At 36.3% G+C, this 14664-nt stretch overlaps 1 protein-coding gene across 10 annotated transcripts in view; it reads right to left on the bottom strand.

Moving 5' to 3' along the window:
* The window catches only part of LRCH1 (leucine rich repeats and calponin homology domain containing 1), a 125792-nt gene that overhangs the window by 14139 nt on the left and 96989 nt on the right, over positions 1-14664 (bottom strand). For all 10 annotated transcript variants that reach the window (XR_011327920.1, XR_011327921.1, XR_011327922.1 and 7 more), the window contains 3 exons: positions 12362-12471; positions 8286-8423; positions 6347-6424 (listed from right to left, as the gene is read on the bottom strand). Coding sequence is in view for 3 of the 10 variants with exons in the window: in XM_069802693.1 (XP_069658794.1) it covers positions 6347-6424; positions 8286-8423; positions 12362-12471 (326 nt within the window). In the remaining 7 variants the exon portion in view is untranslated. The remainder of the gene's footprint in view (positions 1-6346; positions 6425-8285; positions 8424-12361; positions 12472-14664) is intronic.

Genomic DNA, 14664 nt, shown 5'->3' with positions numbered 1-14664 from the left:
CTTATGACTATCGACTGTGTAATAGATTGCACTTTCACCAGACACCAATAAACACAGCAAACGCTGGATTAATTTTAAAATGGCATACAAGACTCAATTCCTACTTGTTGCAAATATATCTATCCCCAAACCAAATACCTAAGATAAATCGAACTTAAATTTATATAGCAAATCTGACAGAAATTTAAAAAAGGACTTTTTTTTTTTTTCCAGTTTTTGTCCAAACAAACCCCCAACAGTCCCTACTGCAGTCAAATGGAAAAGGAAGTAATTTCAGAGTTAGAGGATGAGAGCTGGTAATAGGTTGAATTTTTACAGAGACTGAAGAACTTGCTAACCAGAGGTTAACATATTAAGCAGTACACAGGAGAAGCCAAAGCATACAAACCCAGCCAACACATGCAGAAGACACTTCCTATGGGAACTGCCATGCTGTGCTTTAGCGACACAGTGAAACTTGGGGAAGCCTGAGAAATGTAAGATCGTTCTCGCTTATTTTTGTGTGTTCTGTGACAATGGATAATTTGGTGTTACAGTCACACCTTATTAAGTAAAATGTTTATACTGTATGTATTTTAAACTTCTGTAATGTAACTCTAGATTTAAAAAAAAAAATATATATAGCTTTTTAGTAATGGAGAGCGTATTTCCACTTAAGTTACCAGAATTTTACAGATGCTGTGAAATGGAAATACCAAACTACAACATGACATCATGAAATAGTGAAAAAGTACATGACCCCCACCGAAAGTCAGACAACCACCCACCCACCCATCCATTGCAAGCGCTGCCCTTCTCATTTAGGAGACTGAAATGATACTAAAAAAAATACATATACTTAATCATTGCATTTATGGACGGACTTCTTACATCTATGAAGCTACGCGATGAAATCATACAGCTGCCAAAATCATGCATGCAGAATAAACACAGTAAGACAAAAGTGGAACGACAAAAGCTGTTTGTGTGCACAAACCGCCCTCATTCTACGTGCTCCTGCAGTGAGTGTGAAAAACAGAGAGCATTTCAAAACCAACCTCCTCAGGTTTTGACTCTGGTAAAAAAAAAAAAAAGGCAAGAGTAAGCTTGCAGAAGCGCATTAAGGAATGAAGTCTGTAGTGCATACGCACTGTACTCAAACCACAAAGGACAGGGACTCAGAATTCTGCTTTCAGTACTCCGACAACGTCCTGAACGCCTTAACTCCGTCCTGTCGGCCAAATAGCGTACGTCACCGAGCCCAGAGCAAAAGGGTGGAGAAAGGAGCCGTACCTGAGAAAACTTACTGCAACTTCATGGAGGTCTCATGATGAAACTATGGAGAAGTAACTGATTACGTGAACTGATCAGAAAACAAGCCTAAGTGGTAATGAAAATACACCTTGCATTAAACTGAGAAACATGATTACCAGTTGAACAACAAATAGGTGGGTAGAAGATAAAATATTCACACTCTGCTTGGTTGCTTCTTTTATTTTGTTCTGCCAGTTTTAACATACAAAAGCCTCCTGGTTTTTCCTATTTGTTTCACTTAATTAGCCATTCCTACAGTAACACAAATCATATTGATTTTTAGAATAATTCTGGCTTACGTTGCAACACAGCGGACCTAGTTTTCAGAGAAGGAGGTGAGCCGCAGTAATAGCTCCTGTTCGCAGGACTCGAAATTCAGAGGAAGAGGCACAGGTAAGCCTTTTGTAATCGGAACCTTCATATGATGACTTGAGATCCAAAAAGCCATTTCTTACCATCACACTCCTTTCTGTTCAGTACGTGTGCACCAAGTAGCTGACTAACAATTTGAGAGATGTGGCAGAAGTCTCTCCTTCCCATCTGGGAATTAACTTGTCCCACTAAATCCTGCTGCACCACTGCTGACATGCTGGAACACAGAAGCTCAATAAACCCGCTGTAACAACTGGCTGTGAAAGATTTCATTTTATCACTACCTTTTATCAACAGAAATTACCATTCTAGTATCAATCACGATAACTTAAGTCTATCTTTTTTTCAGGCTACATGAAGATTGACAACATGTGTCTGTGTATGTGGGGAAAGTATTTTCCTTTTTTTAAAAATAACTCTACCTAATTTCTCTGACTTGAAGAGGCCCCATAAAGGGGTAAAAGATGCTCAAGTGCCTAAACTGCTAAGCTACTACATTAGTGTAAGTTGCACATCATAAAAATTAATTTGTGTCTTTGTAAAAAGCTAACTTCTGCATTTTGGTTCACAAACATTGAAAATACTTTGTTCAATTTCTTTTTTAACAAAATGCTTAGAAGGTCCTACTACTGATATGCCATATTTGTTCATAATTGAGAACTAGAAGAAATGCAGACCAAAACTTGTAACTTTTGCCTTTCAAATAACATATTGCATTTACAGCTGTGTTTTGGTCTAAATCTCACTTGTAATAAAGTATCATTCAGCCCACCACAAACCAGTTATTTTTTCCTTTTGACAGGAATATTTGTTAATGTTACTGAAAATGCATAAGAAAAAATGCTCAGTAATATGGATCACCAAGAATAACAGCTACCAAGAATAAAAGCTAAAGCTTTAAGTTATCGATTTGCAGGTTAAAATGGGAAAGTCTATTTCGTTGCTGCTAGTATGAATACTGATTCTAATATGGCAAATGACAAGTTGAATAAATGTATATAAATATTTTTGTCTTTATTTATATATATTGCTACTGGTTTTATGAAAGAGCAGCTGAAACCAAAATACTTCTGTAACTCTACATACGCACTCATGTGATAATAATTCAGACTCTCCTGATATTTTTAATACCTCTGGGACGAGATGTCACTAAGAAGAGTAAAACGGCATTTGAACTGGTACATTTGATGCTTTGGGGGCCATGCTTAAACAGAAAGAGAAATAAATCAAAAAAAATAGCTTTATTTTTTAAACCCAGACAGTGTGAGAGGGTGAGTGCAATATAGGTGTCCCGGGCAAGCATTATAGGTGGTGCAGGTAGCGGGTTCGTGCGACTTTGACAATCTACTCCCATGAGCGGCACCATCCAAGTCCTGCACGTTATTCTGAAAAATGCAGCAGGACAGGCACCCCCTCCTTATCACACAGCTACCGCCACTTGCTTCAATCTGCATCAGCCAAAAAGTAGGAGTGTTTGTCATTCTGTTGCTATCACAGAGGAGATTAGGCAATTTGACAGTTTTTAGTTGACAGTGTAAAATAAAAGTCGTCTTTTGTACTTTTCTAAGTGACAAAGATTGTACCTTTTCTGTCATATACCTCCTGAGGGGCACGGCAGACATCGTCTGAATCTTCAGCCTTTCAGATGCTTACCTGCCACCGTCCCTTTCTCACATCAAACAAAAATTTTGTTTTGTCTCAAAAAATGATCATTTACAAAGATTGCTGATAAGGTTCTACAGGAAAAGTTAGTGACAAAACCGGACACAATTTGATTGTCCTACAATTCTCACACTTCTGATAGCCTACCAGTGCAGTAAGAGCCTTGCTATTTAGTTTCTTATTAAAGGCTCAGAACCGTAAGCTTGAAACATCTCTTCTGCATATGATCCAGAGCATCATAAAGCCATTAGCAGAAAGTGATTTCAAGATGTCACCCGTTGTACTGAAATTCTCATCTGGCAGGTAATGGCTTTCAGAATCACCTACATACCGGGTCTGTATAAAGAGATGCTCATGCTCCCCAATTTTGTATTTGTGATTCTTTGGTAAAGATGCCAACTCCTGATACTTATTATGACACATTTGGATATGGATGCCAATTGCATTTTTCTATACTTGGATGAAGTTTTCTAGGATCATTCTGGGGAAAGCAATTTTGACCCAAGAATCGAATGCTGAAAGCCACAGAAGTAAGAGACCATGCACATCAGCACAACACAGTAATTACTTAGCTATTTTCTTGTTTTCTTTTTACGTGATTTGGCAGGATATTATTCTAAACCTGTGGAGTTCAGGAAATAGCATGTACTCTATTCCATTCAGTAAATAACTGAAAACAAACCAACAGGAACTATGACAATTTTAAATCCTTAAACAAAACCCATGAAGCAGAATTTCAAGTTAATTCTCAGGAACTACACATGGACATAAGTATCACAGAAAAGCCTAATACCTGTGGGTATTAGGATCCATAAGTGGAACCTATCACTTTCCCATCAGATGCTTGTTTTAAAAAAAGGAAATAATTCACTGCATTCGTTTTACTGGTTTGTCCAGAGATAGTTAGGCAATGTGCAACTCATCAACCCGAAGCAGCATTAAACACCCCATTTGTAGCTGAGAAGTATGCAGCTGGCTGTCATACTTGCTATCATACGACTTTGTATTCCTAATACATGTCCCTCCAACACACAGCAAAGCTCCATCATCAACCAGCTAATTCCACAACACGATGGATTTTCACAATATATAGCAAACATACACATTTGCAAATTACCAACAGCTATTCAAAAAGAATATCCTCAGAGTACTGAAAAAAAAAAAGTATTGTAAATTTACAATTGCAAGCTGCTCATTTAATGTATAAGCGAATGAGGTTTTCCCCTCAAGAGAAGTTAATGCTTATTTCAATTCATAAGGATGGTTAGTTTATAAACCAGATTGGTAAGATCTGGCCTTGTGCTTAAGGCTCTGTGCAACTCTACAACAAATATGCTTTAATAAAAAAAAAAATCCTAAAAAATTCTACACTAATTTCAATGGAAGCATTAAAGAGGAGGGGTAATAAATACATAAAAATGTCTATTCACAGAAAAGAAAAAGGCATTTTTCCAGAAAGCATACTTATAGAAATCCAAAATAAAAAAAACTTGGGGTAAAGGCTTAGCTTACCCATCTATAATATGGCACTACAAGGATCTTTGTAAATATTTCTGTTCTTTTTCCATTTCTGAAAGACCTCTTGACAACAGTGAAAACAGTTCTTGGCATTTTCTTTCCCAACAGGCTATATCCAGAAAAACCTGACTTGTATTCTAATTCACTGAATGATTTATGATGCATCAGAACACAATGAATTTTGGGGCAGCTTAACAAACACTCCACGTCTACAAGCCCACAGCACTGAGATTTTGATCTTCTTTGAAATTTTCCCTTTAATACGAAATCATTCTAACTTAATATATTACATAATTACAAGAACTAAATCATCCATTACAACTTAGAGACCCAGCCTATTACAATGAATTATCAAATTAAATTTATGATGAACCATTCATTGGAGCTGTGAAATAAGTCTCCCCCTCAAAATTCCTACAAATAGCAAAAATGATCTGTTACTTTTGTTGTCCTCCAAATCAAGTGCTAAAACATAGAGAAAATATAAAGAATTCAAACTGGAATTCTTTCGCAATGTCAAATCTTTGCATTACCATCTGCTCCCCAAGGGGGTGGTGGGGGAGATACACACAAAATATCCTTTCGTTTCAGCATTCTTGAAACACAGACTAAAAAGAACTCAGTCTTCATTATACTGTCATATGTATGCAACAGTGAAAATACATCATGCAATTTTCATGTTTTCAGATTAAAAAGACTGTACAACACTTTTACCTTCTTTTGAAAGTCATGCATTTGAAATTAACTTTTTCTTAATAGGTACTTCTAGACCATAAGGGAGTCTTTGAAATATTCCCAATGCAACTCCAGAATTCATTACATTAAAAATATTTTTCCTTATTAATATGAGAATAAATTACATGATGAATGCTGCCATTCTTAAATGAAAAGCAGAAAACATCAAGCACTGCAATTTCCTTATTTCCAGCTTCTGAAACACTTATATCTACATTATAGAACCTTACTCATACAAACTTTCCATACTTAACACAGAGACAATGGTTTTCTTCACATCACTGCAGAAGTGTTTCAGTACAAGAGATGAGTGTGGTGTTAGTCACTTTTACAATGCATACAATAATGCTTAATATTGTAAAAAAAGGAAAATCAATAATTAAAAAGAATGAAGTCCATATTCTAAAAGCACTAGGTAAAAATGCAGTTATGTTGTATAATGAAAAAAATTAGCAAACTGTTTTCTAATTACATATGACCTGATTACCATGTTTGTTATTTATTTTCCAATAAGAAAAGATAAGGAGATATTGGGGATAATACTGAAGTACTGACTTAAGACAAAAGTTGCAATTTTTAAGTGCTATGACATGAGCCACTTAAATGCACTAAAGTAGTATTAAATCACATTATTTACATCAATTTTTTAAATTATATGTCTTAATTGCTGAAAAACTGTAGTTCATAAAGTTATCCCTCAGCTTTAAAGTAATTCATGTGTTTTGCATTTTTGATAATTTAGAAATGACAGACTTAATTAAATTACCTCTGGTATCCCCAGTTTTCTACATGCATCCAGAAAGTTTTCCACGTTTCTCCTGCATTTGGCCATACTAAGTTTAGGCTGTAAAACCAAGAAAAAATAGTTTGTGGCAAAAGAAGTCAAAACCATTAATTCAGTCAATTCACCTATTGCATTATTTTTGTACTGATGCACCATTTCCATATTTCTCCTGAAAACAGTGCATAAAACTCTGCTCAACTTTTTTTTCTACTACTCTAAAAACATCACGCCTACAAATACAATCTGAGGACGTAAGTTGTGGATGCCATTTGCTTTTACTTAGTTATGAAAGTCACCAGCACATTTAGATCTCTACTTATTCACATCCAGATTGTGAGGTTCTAAAACCTGCCTCTTACGACAATTTGTGATAGACGACATTGATTTTCTGGACAGCAAGTAAACTGATGAAGGATTTCAACACACATCATGGAGAACAGCCTTAACTGTAATTAACAGGCTCTTTTTAAATTTTTTACGTACTCACAAATGTATAGTAACTATACGCAATTTTAATTGTCTCTGAAGAAGAAATTTCCTATTACTGTAGAATTTCAAATACTTCCACAATTTGTCTTACTCAGGACTATTCACCAAATACTTACGGAAATACCACGTTACTAAAAAAAATGAAAATCAACTCACTATTTTACTTTCTCAATTCAAGATGTGAAATAATGGTAATTCCTGAATACCCACTTAAACCAAGGATTCATTATAGCAGCAGGGACTTCAAAGAACTAATTTTCTAGGCTAAAGTAATTTGAAAGCTGTTTTAAGCAAGAGAACATCATAAATATGAAGTTGAAACAAAATAAAAATAGATTTAAAATATTTTCATTTTGTTATAGAAAACACCAGAAGATTTTTATTTAAAAAAAACTCCAAAAACCCCCAACAACAGCACCAGCACTCCTCCACAAAAAACAGCAACAAAACTTAAGTTTTTGCCCCAGAAGTTCAAGTTTGCATACTTTGACAATGTCATATTTTTACCAAAGACAGAAGTAACTTAAAATCAAGCAACAGCAAAAGAAGCTCCACTAGACCACCTGAGAAAGCGTCTTAACAACTGTCTTCTTGGACTTTCTTATAGATTGCCTCTGAAATCCACACACTATTCTCAGAACTGAGTGTCAGGCTCATCTGTAGATGGCAAATTTTTACCAACATGTACGTTCAAAAAAAAAAAAAAGAAAAAAGCAGGGGGCAGACAGTCTAAAAACATACAAAACCTCCTCAGAACCAGACTGGTATCAGAAATCTGGAACAATGATCTGTCCAAGCAAAAGACATCAAATAAACAGAGAAAACACTAAGAAAATTACATTTCAAGAAATGCACACCCACACAGATTACATTGATTTTATGTCCTGAAATCTTCAGGTCCTCAGGTTTGGCAAGCCAATATTAAATCCTATTCCATTCTGTCTGCAAGTAAAAGGAATAATTTGTACATTTAACCCAATAGGAAGAATATGCTAATAAGTGCTGTAAGTGCTTTAGTAACATGACATCTGCTAAGCCAGACATTGCTAAAGTTAACCTCAGATTTTTTTCAATCAACAAACAAGGGGCTAATTTTCCTTTAAAAAGGGTCTCCTAGAACAAGATCTTGTAATCATAGAATTTCATACTGTACTGAACAAAAAGACCATTCTAAAAAAAATCTGATCTGTTGCTAGATCAGACAGGCAGGATAATTTTACTCAGTTATAGATGTGTGTGTATATAAATATACATAAAATATATTAAAAAAATGAACATTTGAATTTTTTAATAATGTAAATGTTGCCCCTAACAGCAAAGAACATTCATTGAACAGCAACCTGTTCTATGTAACCAAATACCATTTGGCAATAAACCAGTAATTTTTCAAACATTCCTCCCCCTCACCCCAATGTAACAACATCCAACTTACTACTGCTGGTGAAGGTACATGAATACTTCCTACAGACCGAGGACGAACGTGATTTACTAAATGGCAGAGAACTACACCATCCATCAGAGCAGACCCCAAGTCTTCAGGCAAACAAATCTTTAGTCTTGTTTCAATGTTCTGCAAATGAAGAACACATGCACACTTTAATATAGAACTGGACGAAGGCAGGGGGGAAAGGGAATATATATGTTCATCTTCTCCTGTGCTGTAAGACACGTAGCCAGTTTGGGAGTTTTGGTTTACCAAGAAACTCACTTCCTTTATATAACTAATTCTTTAAAAACTGAAAACCAGCCTCCTCTACCCTATGTTGGTCACTAAATTACGTAAACTCCTTTAAAAGAAGTCGACACTTCAAATGCTGCTGTCATAATATGCATTTATTTTTATATATACATATAAAACCACATATGCATGCAGTTAGCCATGTGATTGCTCTACATGCAGCAGTCTTCTATTTATCCATCTCAAATTTTCTTTATCATCAGTACTTTGAATCGGAACTACATTGTGTTAATCACTGTACGAGCAGAGAGTAAAGGCAATCTTTCCCTTGTAGACTAAAAATTACTTATGAAGCGTTAAAGTGATCAGAAAGACAGGCAGGGCAAGGCAAAACATTCAAATTTAAAAGAGAATTTTTTGATACTTGTTAATTAAAACTGAAGTCTCACTGAAAAGAATTTGAGATTGCAAAATAAAATACTTTGAATACATTTGAGAATTTTCCAGAAAAAAACAACCGACAATAAGTTTGTCACATATAATGAGTTTCTTAAATTGCACTCCAATCTTGAAAACATTCCAACAGTACATTGAGATAACTCTTAGTTTAACTCTCAGAGACAATTACTTCCATTATCTTAAAATAGGTATTTCTTATTCCTAGTTGAACCTCTTTAATGTCATTATTCTCTATTAATATATTACCTCAATCTAAGCTGGGTGTTTTAGATGAAAATAGAATATTCTCTTTAGAATTAAAGGAGAGTGTAGATTGGAAGGGATTTCTGAAGGTCACCTGGTCTAACAAATTTAAAGCGAGATCCGAGCCTTGGTTAGTTCAGTTCTGGATATCTGCAAGGAAGGAGATCCCACAACATCTCCAGGCAACCTTGTTCAGTGTTTCACCACCCTTATTACAAAGGATTTTCTCCTTATAGCTACTTGAAATTTCCGTCTCTGCAATTTTTGCCACTACGTCTCATTCTTTCACTGTGCATCTTTGAAAAGCCTGACTTTATCTTCTCTATGACCACCCTTCAGGCCACGGAGGACAGTCCTATGATATTCTCAGCGCTCTCTTCTCCAAGCTAAAGAAATCCAGCTCTTAGCTTCTTCCTTGTACATCCTTTCTTTGGGTGCCCTCACCATAAAGTAGCCTCCACTGAACTCACTCTGGGTTTTCGTTATATTTTCCAAGTTTCTTCTTTTACTGGACACACTACTCGAGTACCCACATGTATGGTCTCACAAGTGCCAAATGGGGAGTGCATCACGTGCCCTAATACAACGTTTAGTTTTCACCTTGGATTAATTCATAACTTAGATAACATTTTTGTTGTCATACATGCACAGAAAGAGTCCATTTTGAGACTTTCTTTCCAAATCTGTCACAAACAGGTTTGTATAAATTAAGAAATTAAAAATTCCTTCAGAACACTGATTTGCCTGTTGGGAGACTATTCGGTATAGATGAGGGTGTGGGTTTTTTTATAAGCAGAGCACACCTACAACACTACTTCAATGCCAGTTCCTTTTGGAGTTCATGGTTTGAGACTAGATTTAATTAAAAATGAAGACTTCAAGAAGTGGATTAATTCTCCTTCAATTTTGTTACCATGGAAGAACTGCTCTCTTTTTTAAAAATAATCCACGCTATAGTAGCGGACAATTTGTTCCACTTAGCATGACAAAACTACTGAATGTTTACCCTTTGAGTGACAAAAATCAACCAGTATTTCTTGCTAGGCTCTATTGCTAAAGTGTAAGTGGCAAATCGCTCTGGAGATGACAACTGTCTGAAGTGACTGTGGATGTCTACAAAATCAAACGGAGGAAAAATATTTATGTGTCTGAAGGAAAAACTTTTATGAAATGGAAAAATTTCTGTAAAAACACCCCATTCTAAAGACAAGGGGGGAATGTGTAGAAGAAACAGCAATGTTCTCACAACATGCGGCTCAGGTGAAGTGGTTGAGCTAAAAGTAACTGTGCATTTAGATTTCTAAATAAGGAACCCGAGTACTGTAATAGTTGTTCCTTCTTGTTTAGTGCCCAACTTGTTTAAGGCTGCAGGTTCTGTGAAGTCCCACTAAATTCTAACATGCCATGAAACAATTCAAAAGCAAAATATCCCAGCGTAAACTTTATTAATTTGAAAAATCTCACTTCCAAACAGGGCCAATCTTCTCGCTTCTGTCACCGCTCCTTAACTCATAATCAAACTTCTCACAAGAGACAACAGAACTTTCATTTCAGGACACAATGCTTCAGGGTGAGGGCAAAGGATAGTGCATGGAGCTGAAGGTCAATAACACATTAAACCAGTGTTACTGGTAATACCTAACAGTAATATAGTGTAAAGAGAACCTTATTAAGTCTCCATGATCCTGCCTGACATGGTGAACAACCTTGTTCTACTTTTCACTGTAAGGATTAACCGAACTAATGCACAAGGCAGGAACATTGAGGACATTATTTTTAGGAACAATTACTTGGGGACTTGCTACTTACTTGTGGTAACTCTTAAAAGAAACGTAAAAAACTGCACTGATGCTGCTGACTAGACTATGCTCAGAAGAACTACATCCTAGTGCAGTTTATTCCTGCTACTTCCGTATTCTTCTCCATTATCAATAAGTCTGTCTCATTCGATTCCTGCATCTCGTCCCTTTGGCATCATCCAAGTTTAGAATTGGTAATATACTACACTCAATCAACTATGCTGAACCTTCAACAAGATCTGTTCTGTTCAAAAATTCAGCAAGACAAAATAAGATTAATCCAGACTTAAAACAGGTGAGGGCCTGAGGTAAGAGAATGAAAATCTAAAAGTCCTCATAGCTCTACATTAAACAACCCGCCTTTTAAAGACTACTTGGTAAGGAGAAAAAAAGTGAAGCCTTTTACTTTAAAATTAAATAATACAAGACATGTTACTTAAAATAAATGAATAATTTTGGAATTAGTCATTACATGAAGCTAATGACATAAGAACAAATAATCTTGTAATTCCGTTGCGATATCAAAGTCACCTACCGCACTTTCAGGATTTGCACTGCGTTTAGGAGTGCAACAATACCGTCTCTTCTGTGGGTAACACAACATCACTGGAAACCTTGACAGGTTCAGGGTCACAACACTCCTTGCGGCACAGGTCGTAATTTTTTTTTTTTTTTTTTTTTTTTTGACACAAATAGGTGTCACACAAACAGTGCTACCCAGGTATTAGCTGTGTAACACAGGCTCTACGCAACCACATGCAGCAATTTTTGCATCAGGCTCTAGCTTCTGTATTCAAGACAATATATCAGGAAACCATCTTGTATATTCAGATTTTCAAGTGATGAAATATTCATTACCTTTCTAAGAAAGCTGTTTCAACCATTAGTCATCTGCTTTAAAAAAAAGTTTCTAACTTTAGCTTTTACTAATAGATTTCATTATGCCTTTTACTTGCTAGGCTGAAGACTTCTCCAGCTGTTCGAAAATAGTTTCTACACCTCTCCATCTCTTACGTGATCACTTCATCCTTTCTGATGAAATTACTTAAATTGAGAAATCGTTATTTACACCAATGCAAGGCATGCTGTTTAATTGTATGTCATTCAGGTAACTCCCATTATTATTTCCCATTTTTACAAAACCTGTCCTGAAGTACACACATCTGACCGTGATAAAGCACTTCAGGAATAATCTCATCAATGTAATTTGCAGAAGTAATATTGCCTCATTTAACCTTTTTAGTATTCTCCTACTTAGACAACTTTCCCAAAGAAAAATTTAAAAATGCACTCCATTAGCACAAATTAATTCTACCAACACTCACATACCTCACGTAGCTGTTCCACAAGCTCTCTCTCTTCTCTCATCTGCTCCATTTTCCTTCGAATTGTAAATTGTGGGTCTATTGATTCCAAATTTCTTTGTGGTCTTAAGAACACTATGATTTTAAAAAAGACAGATTTTAGTTTAAAAACTAACACCTTGATTTATTAATTTCTAAATGAAGCAAAATCCTTAGGCACTGCCTCCAGCAAAAACTGTTAGAAAACTTCTCTGTCCTCAGGAGGACAGAAAAATCTGATCTTGGATTATAGTCAGAAATGGCTATTTTTTGGATATTGCTCTGAACGGCATCCTGCGCCATCAATGGAGGGGATGATTTTTCAACCAAATCCTAATCTCAACAGGCAACTTTTGTCAGACGATTAAGCAGCGGCACAGTCCCTTAGAGATTCTGGTCTGTACAAAACTTTGCATCTAACATGGAAGGAAACACCTCTTACTCTTTTAAGTAGAACCGTCTCCTACAAGATACTGAATTGTGTAACAAGCTGTGACAACCATCTTCCTACACACGACAAACTGCTTACTAGATAAGGTTATACTAAAAAAAGAAAAACCACCCACCAAACAAAGACTGATGTAGGCAGACTTAGCCATTCAGTAAAAAATACATAAATACCTGCCTACATAAAAAAGTCATATCGCAAATGTAGCACCGCACAAACTCTTTGCAGTACTCCTTCCCACCAATCCTGCCGACTGTCTCACTTTGCCCACATATAGTTCCTTCAAATAATTACATGAAATCTCTGCACATACGCACCTCTACACTTCCTTTTTTCGTGATCAATGACCATTTTGAATGGTTCAGCAGAACAAGAAGACGTACGCTCAAAATGCAACTGTCACCTGTTTGCCACTCAAATTATAGGACAACTTGATTATTGTGGAAAATGATACTGGTTAAAAGAAAGAAGTGTTTTGTATTATTACTTTCCCGCCTCTCTCCTGAATGCAACATGAAACCCCAAAGTACCAATTAATGGGGTGGGAAGTACAAAGCCTAGAAAAGCCCATTTTTACATACAGCTACTGCTCCATCTCAGTTTTGTTAATTTAAGGCCATTAAAGAAAGAGAGGATAATTTCTGGGTCAATAAGTAGCAGGATAGAAGAGAGGAGCCTTTTATTTACTAAAAGGCACATCAGAAAATTAGAAGCGTATGAATTGCCAATAGCACCTACTTGAGGAGTAAAAAAAGATGAATTACACTTGACTGTAGGAAAGGTACACAGAGGTGTAATCACAGTAATTCTGATGTTCCATTAAAAATTGTGGCACATCAGTCATTTTATTTAGGTTGTGATTTGGGTAGTAGGCTGAATTTTAAAAATCAGTCCTCAAAATATCTAAGAAAATAAAACATTGAACCCTCGGTAAAAGGAAATTTCATCTACATTCTGACCAAAAGTAAACTGTTAATGAAGCCCCCAAATCAGTTCAGGGTCAACATACAAAATTGCACCCTCTGACATCTAGGGCTCAGATAAACAAGACAAAGTTTCTGCACAAGAAATACTTTGAAATCTCAGACAAGTCTAGTCACCAGGAATCTCACCTAGCTGTACGCAGGTTGGTTAAGTAACAAAATTAATAATCTAAGCTACCTCTCCAGCCAAAGGGACAGACAGAGACACCACCTATGGCAGTTCAGCCAACAAGCAGTAGTTCTTTCCCTTATTTACTGAAAAAGGAGCTTAAGGCAAAAAACTCCTTGCATATCCTTAGGCTACTTACGTGAGGAATCAAGGTAGAATAAACTATGGCCAGTTACCAGACTTGCTTCCTTCCACTACTTGACTCACACAGTCGTAGTTTTAACTTTTCACAGGCAACTGAAATTTGCTACGCTGCTGTTAAATCAGTATTTCAGGAAATGCCCTATTAAAGGCTGTTTGTTTAAACAAAGCTGCTTTTAAATATAACACCTAAATATTACAGTTTTATGTTAGCAAACTCTATCCTTTTTAACATCGTCAGAAATCCCACAGGCAGAGCGTCCCGTAGAGAACGTGCAGGATGGAGAACTGCAGCCAGCGGCTGTAGCTCCGTTCCCTTCTCCGGGTGGGCTACACAGGTTCACCCGTGTCACCGCGCAGAAGGATCTACACGCACACAGCATAAATAAAACCATTCACTATGCTGACCTCCCACACGTAACGTGAGAGTAGCAGAGCCATGCCTTCAGAGGCAATAGGTCCACAGCTGTATCGACATTAAAACTTTGCCTTTGCGGAAGGTAAACTGCAAGCTCAGAATAGAACTCGATTTCCAAAGCACAGTGTAT

The sequence above is a fragment of the Haliaeetus albicilla genome, chromosome 15 (genome assembly GCF_947461875.1).
Source record: "Haliaeetus albicilla chromosome 15, bHalAlb1.1, whole genome shotgun sequence".
NCBI lineage: Eukaryota > Metazoa > Chordata > Aves > Accipitriformes > Accipitridae > Haliaeetus > Haliaeetus albicilla.
Note: the sequence above shows the minus strand (reverse complement) of the source record. Positions and strands in the feature narration are given on the sequence as shown.